The sequence below is a fragment of the Rousettus aegyptiacus genome, unplaced genomic scaffold (genome assembly GCF_014176215.1).
Source record: "Rousettus aegyptiacus isolate mRouAeg1 unplaced genomic scaffold, mRouAeg1.p scaffold_m13_p_3, whole genome shotgun sequence".
Lineage (NCBI taxonomy): Eukaryota > Metazoa > Chordata > Mammalia > Chiroptera > Pteropodidae > Rousettus > Rousettus aegyptiacus.
This window is the reverse complement of record NW_023416306.1, coordinates 3,550,677-3,570,005: the sequence shown is the minus strand read 5'-3', so window position 1 is coordinate 3,570,005 and position 19,329 is coordinate 3,550,677. Positions and strand designations below refer to the sequence as shown.

General features: G+C 51.0%; 1 protein-coding gene across 2 annotated transcripts in view; it reads right to left on the bottom strand.

Annotated features, from left to right (window-relative positions):
* The window catches only part of MED27 (mediator complex subunit 27), a 167,070-nt gene that overhangs the window by 44,729 nt on the left and 103,012 nt on the right, over window positions 1-19,329 (bottom strand). For both annotated transcript variants that reach the window (XM_016133875.2, XM_016133877.2), the window contains exon 4: window positions 9,976-10,069. In XM_016133875.2, coding sequence (XP_015989361.2) covers window positions 9,976-10,069 — 94 coding nt within the window. The remainder of the gene's footprint in view (window positions 1-9,975; window positions 10,070-19,329) is intronic.

Sequence of the window (19,329 nt, the reverse complement as noted above, 5' to 3'; positions counted from 1 at the left end):
TCCGGGCTCGCCTTGCACGTCCTCTGCTCCAGTTCTGGACTCAGTCACTTCTCGAAACGCTCAGTTCCCGCTAGCGAGCGTGACACGGAGAAACCAACGAGCCGGAGACACGGGCAGCGATGCACCGCGGCTCCTGGAGTCTCGCTGCGTCTAGACCGTCCCCAAGCCAGAGCGAGGGCGCGAGTGAGCGTGTGTGCCCACGTGCACACCTACGCCTGCCCCCGTATCCACCCACACACACATTTAAAACCGGTTCGTCCCGACACTGCCGATCCCAATCCGACCCCAGAACTTTACGCCAGCGTTCTCCTTTCTGCATCCGCGATGTCCACCTCCGAAAGGGAGGAAGCAGCTCCCCACTATGCGTGACTCACTTCCTTACCTGCCCAATCCTAGAATACGTATAAAGTTCCGGAACGGCTCGTGTACGTATACTCCTGTGAAACACCGGCCAAGCACCTAGAATTCGATATTAGTTCAGTTATAATAGTCCTTAGCCTAAGGATTTAGAGTCAAATGCTGTGTTCAAAGGATGCTAAGATTAGTTCTCCATTCCTACTCCAAAGCGTGGTTATTCATTTGAAATAGTTACATTTATTTGTTTGCATTTTTTTAATCCACTCCTGTCGATTATATTTTTTGAGTGAGTATGTGCAAGATTACCTTCTAAAAGTCAGAAACTATACAAAAGGTAACCTCGTTCTCACTTTCTTCCCACTCGCCTCCCTCTAACCAGTTTCTTGGTTTCAAGTTTATCTTTCCTGTGCTACCCCTCCAAACAAGATGACAGATATTTTATATCCCTTTCTTCAAAGAGGACGCATATTAAGGATACTCTTGCAACTTAGCTTTTTTTCTCTTAACAATGTATCCTGGAATTCATTCCGTATGAGTCGCAGGGGTCTTTCTCATTCTTTAAGACGAGAAAAGAAATGGTGTGGCTCCATTGTGCAGCCGTATCATAATTTATTCACGCTCTCCGCATCAGCGGTTAGGTCATTTCCAGTATTTTGCAATTAAAGACAAGCTGCAACTAACAATCTCGTGCACGTGTATTTTCGTACTGTTGGGCGTATGTGTTCGGGACAAACTCCTCGAAGTAGCACCGCAGGGTCAAATGGGAAACACACAGAGCTTTACGAGACATGCCGGTGTCCCTCACAATGCTGTACCGATACGCATCCCCACGGCAACGCGTGGCAGGGTCTGCTTCCTTACAGGCTCGCCAACAGAGTGTGTTGTTAGGCTTTTTAATTTTTGCCAATCTGGTAGGTGAGAAATGGTACCTCGGTGCAGTTTTAATTTGCATTTCTCTAATTATGGGTAAGGTTGAACATCTTTTCATATGTTTAAGTACCATTTTTATAACTTTTGGTGGGGGTGAATTGTCTGTCTCTTTTCCTCGTTTTCTATCCCATTTTTGGTCTTTTCATTTTAAAGAGTTATGAAATGCTCTTAGGGGTAGTAGTATCTGCGCACAGATCCCTGTATCTGTGATGCACCTTGCAAAACTTTCTCCCAGCGTGGCAGCTGTCTTCTGCCTTTGTTATGATGTTTTTTTGCCATCTAAAATTGTTTTCCTTTTTATGACTCAGGCCCTATTGATGTCAGATGCTACCTTTTCCATATGCTAAACTTCATAAGTACTCAAGTCTATTTTTAGTCTGTTTTTTTCTACGGGCCTGTTTTGTTTGCCCATGAGCAAATACCTCGCAGTTTTAATTACAGGTGCGTCAGAGTGTGTGCTAATGCCTGACAGGGCACGTTCCCTGGGTGGTTGTTCTTTTCGGTGTTTTCCCAGCCTTTCTTCCATGCTTCTTTTCCATGTGAATTTTAATATCAACTTGAAAAGCAGTTTTTAATGAGTATGTTAAATTCATTCACGTTTTTGATATGACTGATTAGCGTGGTCTCAACTTAATCACATAATTGTGTAGTTATTATGTGTTACTATATTTTCGGGGCTTCTTTCTCTAAGTGATGTTCTCTTTGCTGGCTCACTCATTTATCCGTTGACTGACTGTATTTAGGAAAGTTTATATTTTTGTTCTCATGCTTACCTTTGTACCTATGTATTCTAATGCCCTTAGACTCCCATTTTCTGAGACATAATTTTAGCGTCTCGCATGGCTGTTTTTAATGGCAACCTTCGCCTGTCATCCATTACACATACGAAAGCCAGTAAGCTCATTCTACTTCTATCCTTCCCTCCTCCCATTTTTGTTTAGATTATTTCCACTGCGTTAGAGCATATGACGTTCATGTTATTACTTCACCTCCGTCACTGCCATTGTTTGAGTCTTGTATCAACAATTAAACACATCACGTTTTCACCACCAGTCCTTAAGCTGAAAATTTCCCACTCGTCTCTGGGCTAGATGAAGCTCACCTTCCTGCAGACGCCTCAGGAGGGGCTAACAGGTACAGAATTCTTCTGTTTGAAATGGCTTTTCTCTGGCCTTGGTGCTTGAACAAGACATACGTATCCTTGGTTCACACTTTCTTTGAAAATGCTGCTCCATCACTGCCTTGCTTTATATATTGTTTTCAAGATGTCGGATGCCAGTCTAATTCTCTTGCCTGTAAGTTATTGGATTTTTCTGCTCGGAAGCCTTGAGGAGTTCTTCTCTACCTCTGGAGCCTGCTAGCATCACTAGAGCACGGCTTAGAGCTGACTGTTGCTGGCCCGTTTCCCCAGGCACCCAGTGAACTCTCAGCGCACACGGATTCAGACCTTCGGTTTCTAGATGTTTTTCTTAGACTACGGTTTTACATATTAGTTCTGTTCCATTATTTTGTTTCGCTTCCTCGTGACTCCAATTATATATGTTTTTATTGTCGTCTTTGTGTTTCACGTCAACCACTCTGACCCTTTCTACATCTTTCTTTTATTTTCATTCTCTTGGTTGTTTCCCAGAATTTCTTTAATGCCCTTTATTAAATTTCATTCGAAACTATTTTTTCCTTGAGAATCTTGAAATTCAGTCTTAATTTCTGAGATAATTTTATCATTTCTCCCAGTTTTCTCCTGAGTATAATAAATCCTTTTCACTTCTTCATATTTTTTGCCTGTCTCTGTTGTGAATTCCATCTCTCCAAACGCCTGAGAACATGAAAAGCAGTTTGGAGTGCCATGCTAAACCGCGTTCTGCTCTGCGGGGTTTGTTTTCCTTGGGGCGGAGGTAGCTCCTTACGCCGAGGTATTTTGTCCTTCAACATTTTATTATGAAAAATTTCAAACTTCTAAAAAGGTAAAAGAACTGTAAAGTGAACGCCATATTCTCATGGGCTAGACCTACAATGATCACTTTGTTCTACGTAGTTATCATATACATCTCCATCTATCTATCCGCTGATTCATCTTTTTTTTTTCTTTTTTGATGCATTTGGAAGTTGCGCACATTAGTATACTTCACCCCTAAACACTTAGGCTAGCATACTGTTTAATCTTTCAAAAATCTTTTGAGGCGAAATCTGCCTACAATAAAATGTGCAACTCTTTGGCGGTCCATTCTTTAAATTCTGACAAATGCACACAGCCACATAAATCACAATCCTATCAAAGTACAGAACACTTCCGCCACCATACATCCTTCCTTCCTTCCCACCCTTCCCAATCGACACCTGCCCCAGCCCGCCCGGGGCAAACACTGCTCTGATTTTTACACATCTTAGTTTTGGCCTGTTCTAGAACTTCTATCAGGGAATCATACAGTACATATACTTTTGTGTGAGGCATTTTTTCCCATCAGCAGAGGGGTTAACAGTAGAGGGCAAGCGACAGCTCACTGGGATGTGGCTTTTCTTTGCTTTTTTTTATTCACATGTAATTTGGAGTATGGGCAGTTGTAGTCTTCCAGTTGTGTTTATGGTTTTTTTTTTTTTAAATATTTATCTTTGTTCTTGTTTTTCTGTATTCTGTATGTTTTGGAGGGTATGTGGAAGACTTGGATTTAGATAGCCATCCATAATATTTCTGATTGCAAACATTTTCCAACATAAAGGAAGAGAGATTGTTTAATAACCACCCACATTCAAAAATTATCAAGATTTAGATTTTGCCACACCTACTTTATCCAGCCTTACTTCTTTTTTTCCTCTGTTGAAGTATTTTAAAGCAAACCTTATACATCATATTATTTCAGTATCTACCTCTAAAAAACCACCTTTGGGTAATAACCTTGGGCCATCATATACCCAATAAAATTACCCACGATTCTTTGGTATCATTTGAAATTTGGACCACATTCAAATCCTTCAAACTGCCTAAAAAGCGTGCTTTTACAGCTGGCTTGCTCGAGTCGGGACCCGCGGCCCCTGCTGTGCACGTAGCTCTCAAGCCTTTCCAGCACCCCGTCCTCCCCGTTCCGTCTCACGTCTTCGATCTGGGTGAAGAAACTGAATTAGCTGTCCTGCAGAATGCCCCGCGTTCCTTTGCTTTTTACTTACTTTTTATTACACCTTAAAGTCTTTCATCATAAGTAAACGTCCATTCATGCCATTGCCATCGCCACGCACACGACTGTTTTGAACAGTCTTAATAGTTGGACGTATTTCTCCTTAAAGCAGCAGTTCTCAAACATCTTGGTCTCAGAACCTCGCTACGCTCCTAAAAATTATTGAGCACCTCGAGGACCTGTTGTCCCCGTGGGACACAGCTGCCAGTGTTCACCGCAGCAGAGATAAAGTGGGGATGTTCCGCGCACGAACACGGGCCGGCAGCTGCCAGGGTGCTGGCAGCACCTGGCATCGTGCAGCCACCAGAAAACTCCACGGGGACTCGTACATGGAGACGCGTGAGGAAGGAAAGCCACACCGATCGTCTTGCCTTTGGGAGCCCCTGAAACAGTCCCCTGACCCCTTCCCACCAGCCCGTGAGTTGAGAACTTCTGCCTTAAACCATGAGTCTGATTTGGGGCAAAAAATGTCTTTTGGAACCGGGGTTATAAAACAATTTTCGCGTGTCAGAAATGAAGTAGAAAATAAAGCTGATTTTTCTTATAAACCTTATAAAATGGATTTTTTTTTAAAGAGCGTTTAACAAAGACTGCCCATAATCCGTGCTGGGGCGCAGGCGCTAAGACACGGGGCAGACTCGGAGTGTGCGTGCAGCAGCGGTGCGGGGTGCCAGCAGGGCGCGGCTGCGGGAGGGGCTGCGGGGCAGGCAGACGCAGGACCCGAGGCGCGCAGGGCCCGTTTCACTGCCTCGGAACTGCCGCTTCCAAAAGCCTGCTGGCATTTTCACGGGACACGGAACGTCTGCTTGCCTGACACGGGTGTTTCTCAACCTCGGCGCTAAAATGCGTCTGAAAGGTTTAAAATGATGTGTCGTTCCCAAGCAAGGCACGGATATGTTAAAGGAATTGAAGGTTAGTTAAAATGTGTATTAGAAAGACTGATAAATGAGTTTTGTCCATTGTAAATCGTATTGAGAAAGACTAATTTATAAGATATCAAGGTATCCTTCAAATATAATGGTTGAAGCTTCATCTTTTTCTTCTTACATTTTTATACCTACTGGATGAGTCAAAATTGCAGATTAATATTTCAAATGCCAAAAGAAGCCAGCTGCTTGTCCTACTCTCTGACTCAGTTAAGCTCTTACAATATTTTGACTGCTTGAAGAAAATTAATAATGGGATGTTAGGCAGTAGATTAACTGAAACTAAATATCAACATAGCGAGATTTATTTTGGGATGACTGAGCTCATCTCTTCAAAGAACGGAAACAGGATTCATTATATCACGAGTTATTAACTTACACAACACCGAGACAGCACCCCCCACCTCCACCAGAGCAGCGCGAGCCAGCCGCCCTGTGTTTCACGCTTATGTAAGAGGCTGAACATTTAGATGCCACGGCAGCTGGGGCATGGAATGCACAGGCTGTAGTCCACTGCCCCAAGACTCAAAAAGATGCCAGGAGAAGTTACGGCGACGAATGTCCTGACGGTTTTGGAATCGAACTAGTACTAACGCCTCACCCCTTCTCTCCCAAGGAGAAGGTCCCCATGGCAGCCGACGCGGACAAACCGAAACACGAGGAGGAGAAAGATGCTTTCGTCGGCCGTTCATGCAGCCCCTCGGCGAACATTCGCTGAGCATCTATTCGCCCCACCGCCCCACCCCGCCCCTGGCCCCATCTCCTGGGCACACACTGTCTGCGGCCCAGAAGTGTGGAGAGGATACACACTGTGCTTCCAGGCCAAACACGGTGTCCAGGCCCGAAAGTCACTGCTCCTCAATTTCCGATGGGTCCTGAAGCCCCGATTCCGCCAGGGCAACGAGGCAAGGCTGGACTGACTTTAGATGAGCCAAACTGAGCCCGACCGCCTTAGAAAGTGCCAGTTCTACACGGCCCCCTTCTAAGTCACGGAGGAACCACGGTGATGCCCCGGGCTGCCCATTGCCGAGCAGGAGGCACCCTGCTGCTCCTTGCAAGGAACCAAGACCTGCCCGGTTCCCGGGCTCCGGATCCAGTGGTTCTGTGTCGTTTTCCCACGTGTGTTCACGCGAAAAAACCAAACGCCCCTCTCCGCTTCAAACCCAAACCGGGAGAGATCGATAGCAACACAACATCACGGAGCCAGGCCGCCTCGCCTCAGCCAGCGCCGGACCCCTCTGAATACCAGCGTGGCATCAAGCCGCTACGTTTCACAACTCAGGTGACGCTTCGGAAAACGCTGTCTGCTCCACTGCTCCCAACACTCCCCTGCGCCTCCCCCGGTCGGGGGCCTGCCCTGGCCCCTAATGTGGACTTGAGCTTCGAAGTACATTCTGGTGTATGTGCCAGAATGTTCATGCCACCACGATTTGAAAAGCAAAATCGGCCGCTACCAAACACGCACTGATGCGGGGAGAGTAAAAGGTGCAGGGAACAGTCACAGACGGACTGTTCGCCATGACGAGGAGCATCGCGTCGCCAGGGCACGCGCCGCCGCGGGCACGGCCCCGAGCGCACGCCGCGGCACGAGGCTATCTTCGTAAAGTTCAAAATTGAACAAAACTAAATGGCACGTTATTTAGGGACACATGTCCATGTGGCAACTGCATTTAAAAAAGGGAGAGAAGGGGATGACTGCGCGGGTGGCGGTGACTCGGGGGGAGCCGGGGGCCGAGAAGCGCGCGTCGGCCACGTTTTACTTCTTCCGCTGAGCGGTGAACTCGCGGGTGCATCACTATGCCTTGTAACTGACATACACGTCACGCACGTTCCTTTGTGTGTAGCAAACTGCATAATAAAAATTACCTCAGAAAGCCACCAGCCTGGGGCCTGGCAGTGCGAATCTTTCTTGCCACCATCCTGTGCTGCAATCGGACTGAGGGGCCGAGCATCCTGGAAGCCTGGCTGACTTAGGACGAAATGCCAGCGAGTTAAAAACGCAGGCGCGGTTCAGGCTTCGGCCAAGGCAGGCAGAGGAGACGCCGGCAGAGACCGCTCAGGTGCGTTCCGCTTCGGCGGCCGGCCTGTCCTCGCCCCACGGGTCTCGCGTGCCTCCCAGGCGTTCCAGACTCCAGACCAACCTCCGGGAACCTCCACTTCCAGCTCCTGCCTGCGCCGCCTGCAGTGCCGCCCTCCTGGCACCGTGCAGGTCCCACACGTTCCCGCGCACGGTCGCAGGGAACAGGCGACTGGCAGGCATCGAAGCGGAGGCGGCAGCTGCCCCCTCCCAGGTGAGAACTCCCGCTACTTCAGAGGTGGGTGCGGCAGCAGCAAATGGCCTAGACCCGCAACCTGACAAATACCGTCTTTGAAGAGTCAAAGCCAAATAAAGTCATTATGCTGAAAGCATGACTCTCCACCTGGCCATCTGATTCTGAATCAGACCACCCACTGCCATTCCTGCATATAAGCACCATCTTGTGTGAATTCCCATGTCACCTAAGAAAGGCAAGAACTAGGTGGCTAAATGCACAGTGACCTGCAGCAGCTACTCATGGGGGTAAAAATGGTGCATAAACAAAATGGGTTTCTGCCCCTGAATTGAGCCCCTCATCAGTCTATTAAAACAGAAGCTCCACGAGAAAGCTGATGAGGCTGACGGGTCGTTGTGAAATGGACGCCAGCTTCCTCAGGCGGAAGGCGCTCTCACGCCTTAGACCTGCCCACCTCTACCCCGGCCCTCTGCTCGTTCCCGCCAATGGCAAATTCCTACCTTCGTCATGAAATGGAGCGCAGCGACCTGGGCATAATTTGAACAAACCTATTTCACTGAGGACGCTTTCATTTTAATCTTCATTAACCCGCTGGTCCCCCTCAAGGATGCTGAAAGCAGGATCTGTTTTAGCTTCTGAGTCTAGAGGATCTTAAAACGTAGACAATTTGTATGTTGAACCAAGAAAATATTTAGTGTTCCACAGATACAAATTGTTTACTTTTCCTATTATGACAATACTGCATTATCTCATTCCCTGTATTTTTTAACGGAAAGAATTTTAAAGAAAAGTAGCATGTTACCCAGATGAACTTGATCATTTTTTCCCCACGGATGAAATATCGCACATTTAACAAGCCCACTTTTCCTCTCTTAAGAGAAAAACGCATGCCCTCACGAGCCCGTCCTCAGGTGAATGGCTTAAGTGAACCGCACAGCTGAACCTGGGCGACTGGCCCTTTATGAGACTGTACGAAAGCAAAATGCTAATGCCGCCTACGAGAGTCGCTTCAGATGAAAAGAAACGCAGACGGAAAGCAAAGGGCTAAGAAAAGATATTTCATGACGGACCTGGAAGGCACTATGCTGAATGGAGTAAGTCAGAGAAAGACAAATGCCCTATGATTTCACACACATGTAAACTCTAAAGAACAAACCAAACAACAACAAAACAGAAACAAACTCATAGGTACAGAGAACATTTTGAGGGTCGCCAGATGGGAGAGGGGGTGGGGGAGGTTGGTGAAAAAGGGGGAAGGGATGAGGACGTACGACATGGTAGCCGCGAGACGGTCACAGAGCGGCACAGGACAGCATAAGGAACAGTCGACGATACTGTGATAACCACGTACGGGTACGAGATTTACTGGGGTGATCACTTAGTGAGACACACAGATGTCCAATCACTATGTCGTACACCGGAAACCATTATGATGTTGTATGCCGACTATAACTGAAAAATAAAAAATATTATTGAAACAAAAAAAAAAACAAGAGTAAAATGAGGTATGGGGGGTTCACACCGGGCCCCAAAGCTGCAGTCACTGACGAGATGTAAAACCCCCAGCCCCTGAAGCTCACCTCCCTGGCACCCGCCAAAACCACCCTTCTCATTCGGCCGGTGCCGCCTTCCACAAAATGTGGTGGTTCCACGAAGCCAGTGTGCAGAGAACTTTCCAAGTGCGCATCGTCACAAGGAGCCTCAGGAAGCTTCTCACTGCTGCGGTCTCTGTGCCTCTCTAATTGCTAATACACACGAGCATTACTGACCCACTAAGTCTCCCCAGCACACCTGTCTTCGGTGAATTCACACAAACACAAGCGTCAGTGGGGAGGGCGTGAGGCCAACTTGCTCAGCGCAAACCGACATCAGGAACAAAACTGCAAGCTGTCCGGGGAAAGGTCTCAGAACACTTTCTTGGAATACGTGAAGGATTTTCTACGCGATTTCCCACAGAACCCGGCTCTGTTTCATGAGGGTGTTTTCTGAAGCAGGGCCCACTAGCTGAGCATTTCTACTCTCTCTGGAATAACATGAAACAGGTTCCCCAAAGCACCGCGAACTTACAGGCGAAATGGTCCTGTAGCATCTTTCCTCTCTGGTTAACTCTCAGGAGCGCGGCGATTCTGCTCAAAAGCAAGGTTTCACAAGTGCAGAATTTTTAACCTATACAACGTCAGTAAAGGGAAGTCTGATGCTATGTACCATCGAACTGGGCTTTAATTTCCATTCTGCACACCCTACGACAGAACCAGAGATTTAATCTTGAGGCCAATTTTTCTTGCACACGTCCCTACAAATGGGTCAGACAGAACTCACCAGGAGCATCGCAGAGGTTCCATTGGGTCTGGATAAGTGGATGGACATTTCGGGAAACATCCTGTCAATGCGACTGATCACGTCGTCAACATACCTAGGTGGGAGGAAGAAGCGCACACGTGAGAACCGAGCCCTGGTCACAGAGGTCGAGCCTACAGTGCACTAGACACCCCCCTTTCCATTTTAACTTTTTATTAACCGAAGGTATTCTTAAGAAGGCAAACGGGATTATGTGGCTTTTCACAAAAAATCCTACTCCCCTGCCGCTCCTTCTCTCGCCTTCCAGAGCCAACCACTGAGTGATTTCTTTGGTATTTCTGCATAACGTGTTTTTAACGTCAGTTCTTGCTTTGTCATTTGAAGGCATGACCTAGTGACTTTCTTCTCCAGGAAATCGGAATTGAGCTCTGTCACCTTCCCGGTCTCTAGGCTCCAACTCCAGCAGCTCCTCCCATTGTCCTGTGGTGTAGAAATGGCAGCTACTTCCTGTTGCTGCTCAGCTCTGGTTGCCTCTTTGTCTTATCGGCATCACCAGGATACTCAATTCCCTGCATTAATTAAGCTCCTTCTGTTTCCAATATCTGAAGTCGTTCCTATTTTCCTGGTTGGACTCTACTTCAAGTTATTTCACAATTTTTGCTCAAACGTGGATTCGATGTTTACACCCTAAAATCTCAGGATAGACTTTTTTGTAGACAAGCCACCTACCTAGTGGCTCACGAGGACATTTATTTACTTGTGTATCTCCTTGTTTTACCCTGATTTTCGCCTGATTTGTTTTCTATGCACCTATTTCAATTTCATCCCTAAGCTCTCTACCCTGACTCTAAAACTTCTCGCTACAAACATATTAGGTGATCTATCAGTTCCATTTTTTCTTGGAGACATTCCCCCGAAAGGGAGTCCTCTGATCCTTTGGCCCAGATGGAATCTGTAGCTCTTAAAGTTTAATAATCATCAAGATAACCGACTTTAAGGACTCAGCACGAGTCCACGGTGCATACAAAGGACCCAAATATTATCAATCTGCTTGGTAAATCGGGCGGTCTGCAAAAATGCCTCTCTCGGAGCGATGAATTCCACCTTCGGTGGAGGCTCACGGTGAAGGCGCAAACCCACAGCTCTGACTGAACGGGGTCTGGCTCGGGGCCTGTGAGGATCGGACGCGAACCAGCGTTCGTGCTCACCGTCCCATCCCGCCGGACGCAGAGGGGATGGGTAACACAGCAGCTCAGATGCAAAGCTATCTGTTAGGGAGTCTGCACTGGATCTCATACCCCTTGGACGTGACAAATTAAATTACACGTCCATTAGATCGGGGACACATAAAAGCCACGTTCTCCTGGGGAACAGGGAGATTGGCTCTGCACTCACAACATGAAAAGATTTTAGCCTGAAACCGAGAGGGCTCGCGAGACAGCGGACAGCATGATGCCGTTTGTTACAAAGTGAACAGCGACACATCAGCTCCGGAAGCCGGGAGTGCGTGATCCCCCTGATGCGCTTGCTGGGCTGTCCTCAGAGTGTCGGGTGTGGTTTTAAACGCCGAGTGGGAGGAGGCAGGCGAAAACCACGGAGGCCGGGGGCAAGGGACTAAGACGAGCAGGGCCGCTGCGCGGAGGGCGGGGAGACGCCGGGGCTCCGAATGGCCTTTGCCCACTCAGCGCCCGGCGCGACCCCCGTCTCTGGGAAGGACCAGAAGGCGAGGATGCGGCACTGAAAAGCCAACTAGCTCAGAAAGAACAGGAGGTATTTCTTAAAAGCAAGGCCCCACTCTGCTCATTTTTACATGGTCTGGAAAACGATCTTCCCTGATGACTAAGAAAGAGGCCGACCAGGACGCCACACGCCATGATAAACGGCCTTGGCTCGAGGCTTAGAAGCTACAAAAGGGGTGAGCAGATGAAGACGGGAGGACGGGGACTCCTTTTCCATCGCCGCCTGACGTTTCTTGCAGGGGTGGAAGACGCACGGCAAACTTCATGTCAATAGTTCACCCAGGTCGGTCGCTGGAAACGCTCCTCCATTTCCACGTTTCCTTCCTAAATCTGTGCGTGTGGTTTAAACCCAGGTACCGCAGACTCGGCAGGAAGCAGACCCCGCCGTGTCCCGGGTGGACGGGGGTCACTGCGAAGCCCATGCCAGCGAGCAGGGCTGCGGGCGGCGCCTCCTGCCGCGACCCTCCGTCGGCAGCCGGCACACTCGGGCGGCAGCACGCAGACGGACGCGCGGCCCTCGGCGCACAGCTGGCGTCCCGATTCGCTCGCCCGCCTTTCACCCTGAAGATGTCACAGTCCTTTCTGCAGACCGGGCCTCTGTGGCAGGCTGGGAGCTCGGGGGCCCGGGCGGGTGAGGCGGGGGTTCCGGGGCCCGCGTCCGGAGCGCAGGCGCCTGGGCTTCACGCTCTAAGGGCCCGACCCCGTCATCTCCGCCTCCTCTGCTGCTGCGATAGTCCTTCGCGTGCCAAGGAGGCCCATGCAGACGAGGTCCCGGGAGAACGACCGGCCGCCAACGGCCAAGTGGAGAGGTGTGGGGCGGAGCTTCTGCTGCTTCCCTGCCAGCGGCGTCCGGCGAAGCTCAGGAAAGGCAACCCAAAGTTTGCAGTAAGCGAAAATAAATTTCAAGGAGACTGTTTTTTACTCACATGCCTAACATAAAGGAGATGCAAATTTCCTTTTTACAGGTGACATTATGTGTTTGCCAGAAAGAGAGAGAATGTCAGCTGTGTCTTAACGGAGGAAAACAATGTCTAAATCTTAGCAGCAGAAATCAAAACATTTCATTTCCAAGTCGAGCCAACCTTCGGAACGCACACCCCCCACGGGGGGCCTGACAGAAACACGGAGCTGGAGACGGACGACACTTCTTCCTGCCGAGGCCGGCGGCGGGCACGGGAGGTGGCCCCTGTCCCGCACGCCCGCTCTCTGCACTGCTGCTCAGAGTGCTGCCCCCAGGCCGTGCGCCCGCGGCTGTGCGGGCAGGGCTGGGACAGGCAGGACGGCGAGCTGTCCGCCCACGCCTCCGCCATATGCTCCGCTCCGTGCTGCGGCAGGATCAAATTGCTTTAATTTTTACCTTTGGAATATAGGCAAACAAGCAGTAACACAGCAGTGGTGACTAGTTTACACTTGAGCAGACGCGACATGGAAAGACATTAATTTAGTGCCAAATTGAGCAGTGAGTCACAATTTGCACGTATCTGTCAACCTGTTAAGAGGGTAATAACTTGGAAAGATTGCAGCAGAGCGTGCTTGGTTCTCCTCCTTGAAGCACTCAGCTGATGGGTGGGCCTGACAGTCCAGGACCCGGGTAGAAACACAAAGCCCAGGACTGCGCCGGTCCAGACCCAGGTGTGACTCAGCACGTGAGTATTTTCAGGCAGGAAGTGAACTTCGAAGCGACCAGAGACTCCCGTCTCCCTGGCCCGCTGCCCGGCTACAGTCAGATTCTCAGTGGTTTCCAACCCAGTACCTCCCAGTACAAACCAACCGATTCCTCTCGAAGTTTCTAAAGGCTTCCTTAGGACTCAGCTTCGGTCTCAGGCACTTCACCGTCTCTGCCGCATCAGGTACAATCATGCCACTCTGAGATTTCTAACATTAATTTCTGAAGCCCTTAAACCTTGATTTCTTCTGATCTTCTTCGAGTACCCGGCCCGAACTCCTCCTTTAGATGTCCTTAAGCAGAGAATTAAAGAATCGGGACTTCAGAGGTCCCCTTGTCCCACGTCCCCGTCAATCGAGGAATTTACCAGCATCTCCAGGAGGTGATCCACACAAACGCCCGCTAACGCCTCGCACGCCGAGCCCTTGTTCTGCCGGACTGCTGCGCTGTTTCCCGCGCAGCCTGCAGGCTTTCTGCGAGCATGCAGAGGACTGCTGGGTTTTGTGAGCTCTTTATCAGTGTTCTCAACTCTTTCTTGGGTTACGGATCTCTTTGGAAAACGTACCAAAAACTAAAAGATGTGCCTGCACAAAATTCTGTAGACCATTTTCTGCAGTTGATAAGCCCGTGAAAGTCCATTGGTGGACCCCAAGTTCAGCACAACTGCTCTAGACCTGTTCTAGAACTGAGGTATCTGGTCTCTTCTTGGTTCCTTTATGAAAGGCAAATTGTATTTTTCAATACAGCTATCTTCATTTTAGAAAAAAAAGCACGTTACAGCCTAGCAGTGAACACGGTAGAGGTGGTACGGGGCACATGAATCTCACAGTTCCAGTCACCTTAAAATCTCGCTTCCGTGACGGAGGCCAAGGTTGGTTTTTGTTGTTTTGTTTTTAAACAACTGTCTCTTACACTGCTGATCCTTCCAACAAGGACCTGCCCCCACGACCTTCGAGGGCATCTGCCAGTGGCAGCCACCTCTGCTCTCCATAGCCACATTCGCTTTAAAGAAGCGCCTTGCTGTACGAGATCCTTGCATGACTGCACGAGGCACGGGTCCGTGTGAGCTCAAGTCCCAAGTCCTCGGACGGCCACGGAGACCCTGCCTTGCAGCTGCGGCTCCTGCCCCAGCCGGCACCGCCCTGCACAGGGCACACGCTCTGCATCCTCAGCCTGGAAGATTCTGCTCACAACTCCTCCCACCCCCACGCCCAGCTCACGCCTGCTTACGCTTTGGGGCTCTGGGTCCAGCTTGAATGACACTTCCTCAGGGAAGTGACCCTTTCCTGACACTCTCCCCAGCCCCCCAAGAGTCAGTGCACTTCGTCTTACCGCTTACGGTACTTTTTCATTCTCTTCTGTATTTCCTGTCTTAAAGCAATTAAGCAGTTTTCCCAGCGATCATCTGGTTAGCGGCTATCTCCCCAACAGGAGTCTCCACGGGGTCACATGACTACCTCCTACAATGCTGAATCCTGCCACACTGCCACGGGGCCTGGGACCTGCTAGGCACTCCTTAAACATCTGCAGAGTGAGTAGGCAGGACGTTGGAAGTCGGCCGTGAGGGCCCCGGCTAGGCAGTTATGAAAACAACTTAAGCGCAAAGTTCTCTGTGGCAGGTGTGAGCAGATCCGAGGTGATGGCAGAGGGCATTACATCAGCCGTCAGAAGTCACCAACGACAGCGACTAGAGCGCTCCGCAAAACGAACGTCACAGGAAGCAGGAGCCTTCGAAGCCCTGCGGCTGACACGCGGCCTCAGCCTCCCCGCACCTGGTTCAGCAGAAGCTCGACGCGTCTCCGAAGCAAGGAGAGCCTCCCGGGGCACTGCGCGGCGACGCGCCCGCTTTAAAACGCTGCTTCTAATGAGCTAATTAATTCTGCAAGAACATTAGCACGAAGGTGGGCACTACCAGCTCAGGGAACGACACCAGGCTGGTAACAGGCCGGAACGTGGGCATTTCTAAAGACACCGGTTTTGCAAAACGTCGCTTTTCTACTCTGCACGTCAACATACATTGCAAACTATCTGTTATTAAAGCTTTGCAATAATTTGCTGGACAGATGGCTTTGTTCTCTCAAGCCTGACCCCTCCTCAAAGGGAAAGAAAAACGAACCTGGACTCCAGCCAGTGATCCCGCGTCAGCGAGATATTCGGCAGCTCGAACCAGATTTAAATAGCATTTACCCCGCACGGCACGCACGGTACGTGCTGTCCCTCCCCACCCGCCCGAGAGCCGAGCGTCAGGGCCACGTGCGTTAATAAACCGCCTTTCTGCGGAAAGGGTGCTGCCCGGGAGAGCCGCGGGAACGGTGCGCACGATCTGGAAACGATTTGAGACCGTCATCCGCACCTGTCTGGAGTGAGCACACCGAGAGGACCTGGCCAGCGGGGGGTTGTTTAATTACTTCGCGAGGATAAAGCTGTCTGCAACTACGTCTATCAATCAACCTCAGTCTGCCGAAGACAGGTCGGAAGCTTAGGTCTAACCTGCTCATTCACTTCATGTAGGTCAAACTTCTGAGATCTGTAAAAATGTGTAGCATGTCTGTGAAAGATTTCTGGTTATTCCCCTAAGAAAATTAAAAATGTTTTCTAAATTGTGCATCAAAAAGCAAGACTAGCTGTCTCGGAGACAGAAAAACGAGCCCGTGCTGACTGCTGCTGGCCCCTCGCCCGAGCTACTGTCCCCTGGGTTATTCTCTTCCAGGGAAAGACAACTGAGAACCCCGAAATCCCGCTACAGAAACTCGGCACCGAAGCAACGAGGACAGCGGACCAGGCAGACCGGACCGGGCAGACCCGCTTCCTCCGGGCGAGACTGCGGCCAGGCGTCGGAGCAGAGGGAGCCAACCCGTTCTCTCCTCGGTGGCTCGTGGCTTCTCAATGATGTGAATATGCCACCTGGACGAATTCGGGAGAACCACCTGGGCGAGTGAACGAGAGGTTCCCCACATTTCCTAAAGCTGAAAAAAAAAAGAACACAAAGACCTGGCACGCACTGAAGTACAGTAGACCCGTCTCTCCCGGTGGGTGTCAAGCGGCCCAGGAGCGCAAGGGTGAGTACGGACCAGAACCCGTGGCCAACGCCATCCCGGAAACGGAATTGTTACACATGCCTCAGTGCGACTGAGAGAGGCAGCGAGTTTGACCTGTGAGCTGTTCCTGTGGTATCTATTAACAAGCAGTAACGGAATGCCGAAGGAATTCCTGTGTTCAGGGAATGGCATTCCTACTACGGACAGGAAAAAGCGGGACGAGTGGGCCCGCGGTGGGCTTTCTGAGAACTGCACGGCCGGAGCGGAGGGTCCCGCCCAGGCTCTCGGTGGAGGGGCGTCAGGGTGAGTGGGAGCCAGATGCTGTGGCCCGTGTTCAAAGCACCCCGGCACCCTGTGTCTCGCCTGAGCGCTCGCCTGCTGTGGGAGGTAAGAAGGGCGAGTGTGAACCCCGCTTCATACGTTACAGAGAGTAGGAGGGTAAGTGACTCGTGCAAGGTCCCGGCACGGCTGGCCGGCAGAGTGAGTCCGGCACACAGTCTGAGCCCCGGTCCAGGGCCCCCCTGCACCCCACGGAGCTTTACGAGGTCTGTGAGGGGTCCGTGGGAAAGGCCGATTTCCTTTTTGTCGCTCTGGTCTTTTTATAGGACAACTGAGAAGTGCTTCGGCGGCGTATTAACAAAATGAAACCAACTTGTGACACTCTCTCTTCCCACTTAAATACCACTCGGCGCCTGAGTGAGCCCAGGGACACGGCGATGACAAACGGGACTCCACCCTCACGGGCTCACACTTCACCTGCTACGAGGCCACAGGCTCACCTCCAGAGAAACAGGACAGCTAAGTTAAACCTCCTTCCATTCGCCCGTCGGGTTTTTGATTTTGTGACTCTCCATAAATGCACATACAAAGTTGGTGGATAACGGGAAGGGGCAAAAAAGCAAATACTTGCTTTGCATTTCATTTTACATTAATAACTAAAAGGCAGATGTTTTTCTAAATTTCTGTTCTTCTTGCGCTGAAAATTTATTCAAACATCTGTGGGTCCCAGTTTTCCCTAAAACATTTAAACAAAGTATTAAGCTTAGGAAAGAATTATAATTTCATTCAACATCTACCTCCTCTGCGAGCCCTGACATGTTACAGAGAGGAAAGAAAAAAAAGCTAAACAAGAAAAATCGCCATATTGAGCTTTCCGGCAACAGCAATTAACAACCATTAAGTCGGCCAGCTCCGTCGGATCGGGTGCGATGACACCTGGGCCTGAGGTGGCCGGGGTGAACGTGTGAACACGCCGCCCCGTTAGAAAGCAGCCCTGAGGGCAGGCAGTGCACGCGGAAAGCTACGCCCCCACCCCCAAATCCCACCGCTCCCCTCGCCAGCCCGGTCACGGCCGAGGACCGCCCCCAAGTGCGGACGGCCAGCTCAGGTCTGGCCCTCCTCAGCAACGGGCCGTCTGAGGTGCCCGCCGCCCTGTCTAAGCCTTCGAGTGCTGTGGACCCCAGCCTTTGGCAGAGAGGTCTTCTCTCCACGGCCCCCGAACGAAAAACGGTCCAGCGCGCCACTCATGGCGTCCTTCCCTTGTCCTTCAGTCCACGTCGCGGCCTGCCCCGCACACCTGGAGGGCTGTTGAACGTGGACCTGTCCCACTAGACTGAAAGCTCCATGCGCGGAAGGCGCGGTCCGTCCTGTCCCCACCATGAGCCTTGCGGGCACACCATCCAGCACATGGCAGGTTCTCAGTGGGTATGTGATAAATGAATCTCGCGTGTGGCCGGACGCCTTAAAAGTGTCCGCAGCGTAACGGAGCCTGAGGCTGGGGCCGAGGACTCCCACGGGCCCGGAGGCTCTTGGTCTCACTCTGGCCTCATCCTGGACAAATTACTTTAATCTGTCTAAGGTTCAGTTTCCTCATCTGCAAAATAAGGATAAAAACACTATCTTCTCCATATGGTCATTATGAGAGAGGAGAGAATGCAGCCCATGAAGCACTTAGCACAAAATAAGCTGTTCCTTTCATGCGTATAAATATTGCTGTTTTCTGGAAAAAACAGGTTAGGAACTTTGGCATGAGTTTAGAAGAATACAAAGCCTCAGTAAGTAAATCACAGACTGAAAACCGCTTGGAGAATAAGCATTAAAAGTGGGGAATGTTAATATTCTCTCAGGTTTCCTGTTCATTTTAACAGACTACATCTCGGTTAGTAAGGAGGCTTCTTCACCATTGTTTTCAAATGAAGCCAACGGAGAAGGAAGACTGTGGCTCCCCCGACCAGGACTCGGCATGGAAGTGGGCGGCACGGAACGGACCCGCTTCTAGAAGGGGGCGTGTGCCGGAGGCCTCTCCCTGCTGCCCTCACGGCCACCCTCCCGCCCCGTTCGCCAGGGGGCTGGCTCACACACAGGTTATGGCACAAGCCTTTGACCTTCTGGCCGCCAGGTGGCTTCCGGTCACCGGTAGGTACGAGCTGGGGATTCAGAGGGCAGGAGGCATGTGAAGGCTGGGTCCGCGGAGGGTGGCGGTGACAGCTGAGTAGTGACAAAACGCCAAGGACTCCCTCCGGTGCCGCAGAGATGGAGGGCGGCTGCGAGCCCTGCCCGGCAGAGCTCTGCGCGGCGCGGGGTAACGGAAGTCGGCCGTGACCGCCAGCCCATGTCATCACCCCTTTCGGCATCCGTGCGCCTTCTCCCCTGCCTCCCGATCCGACCAGGGGTGCGCGATGCCGGGGGGGCCGCCAGCAGCGCAGAAGGCGCACGCGCTCCGTCACTCTCCAGTGTTCGGTCCCCGTAGCAAGCTGGAGCGCAGACAGGAACCGGGAAGGACGGGAGCAGGCCCTGCGGGCCCCGCGGCTGCCGCGACGCGGAGACCTCGCGCAGGGCCCGTTCCCCGGGGCGTCGGGGCAACTGGACGCCCCACACATGCCAGCTCCAGCCAGGAGCTGGCGCCCGTGGGGCAGGAGAAGAGGGCTGTGGC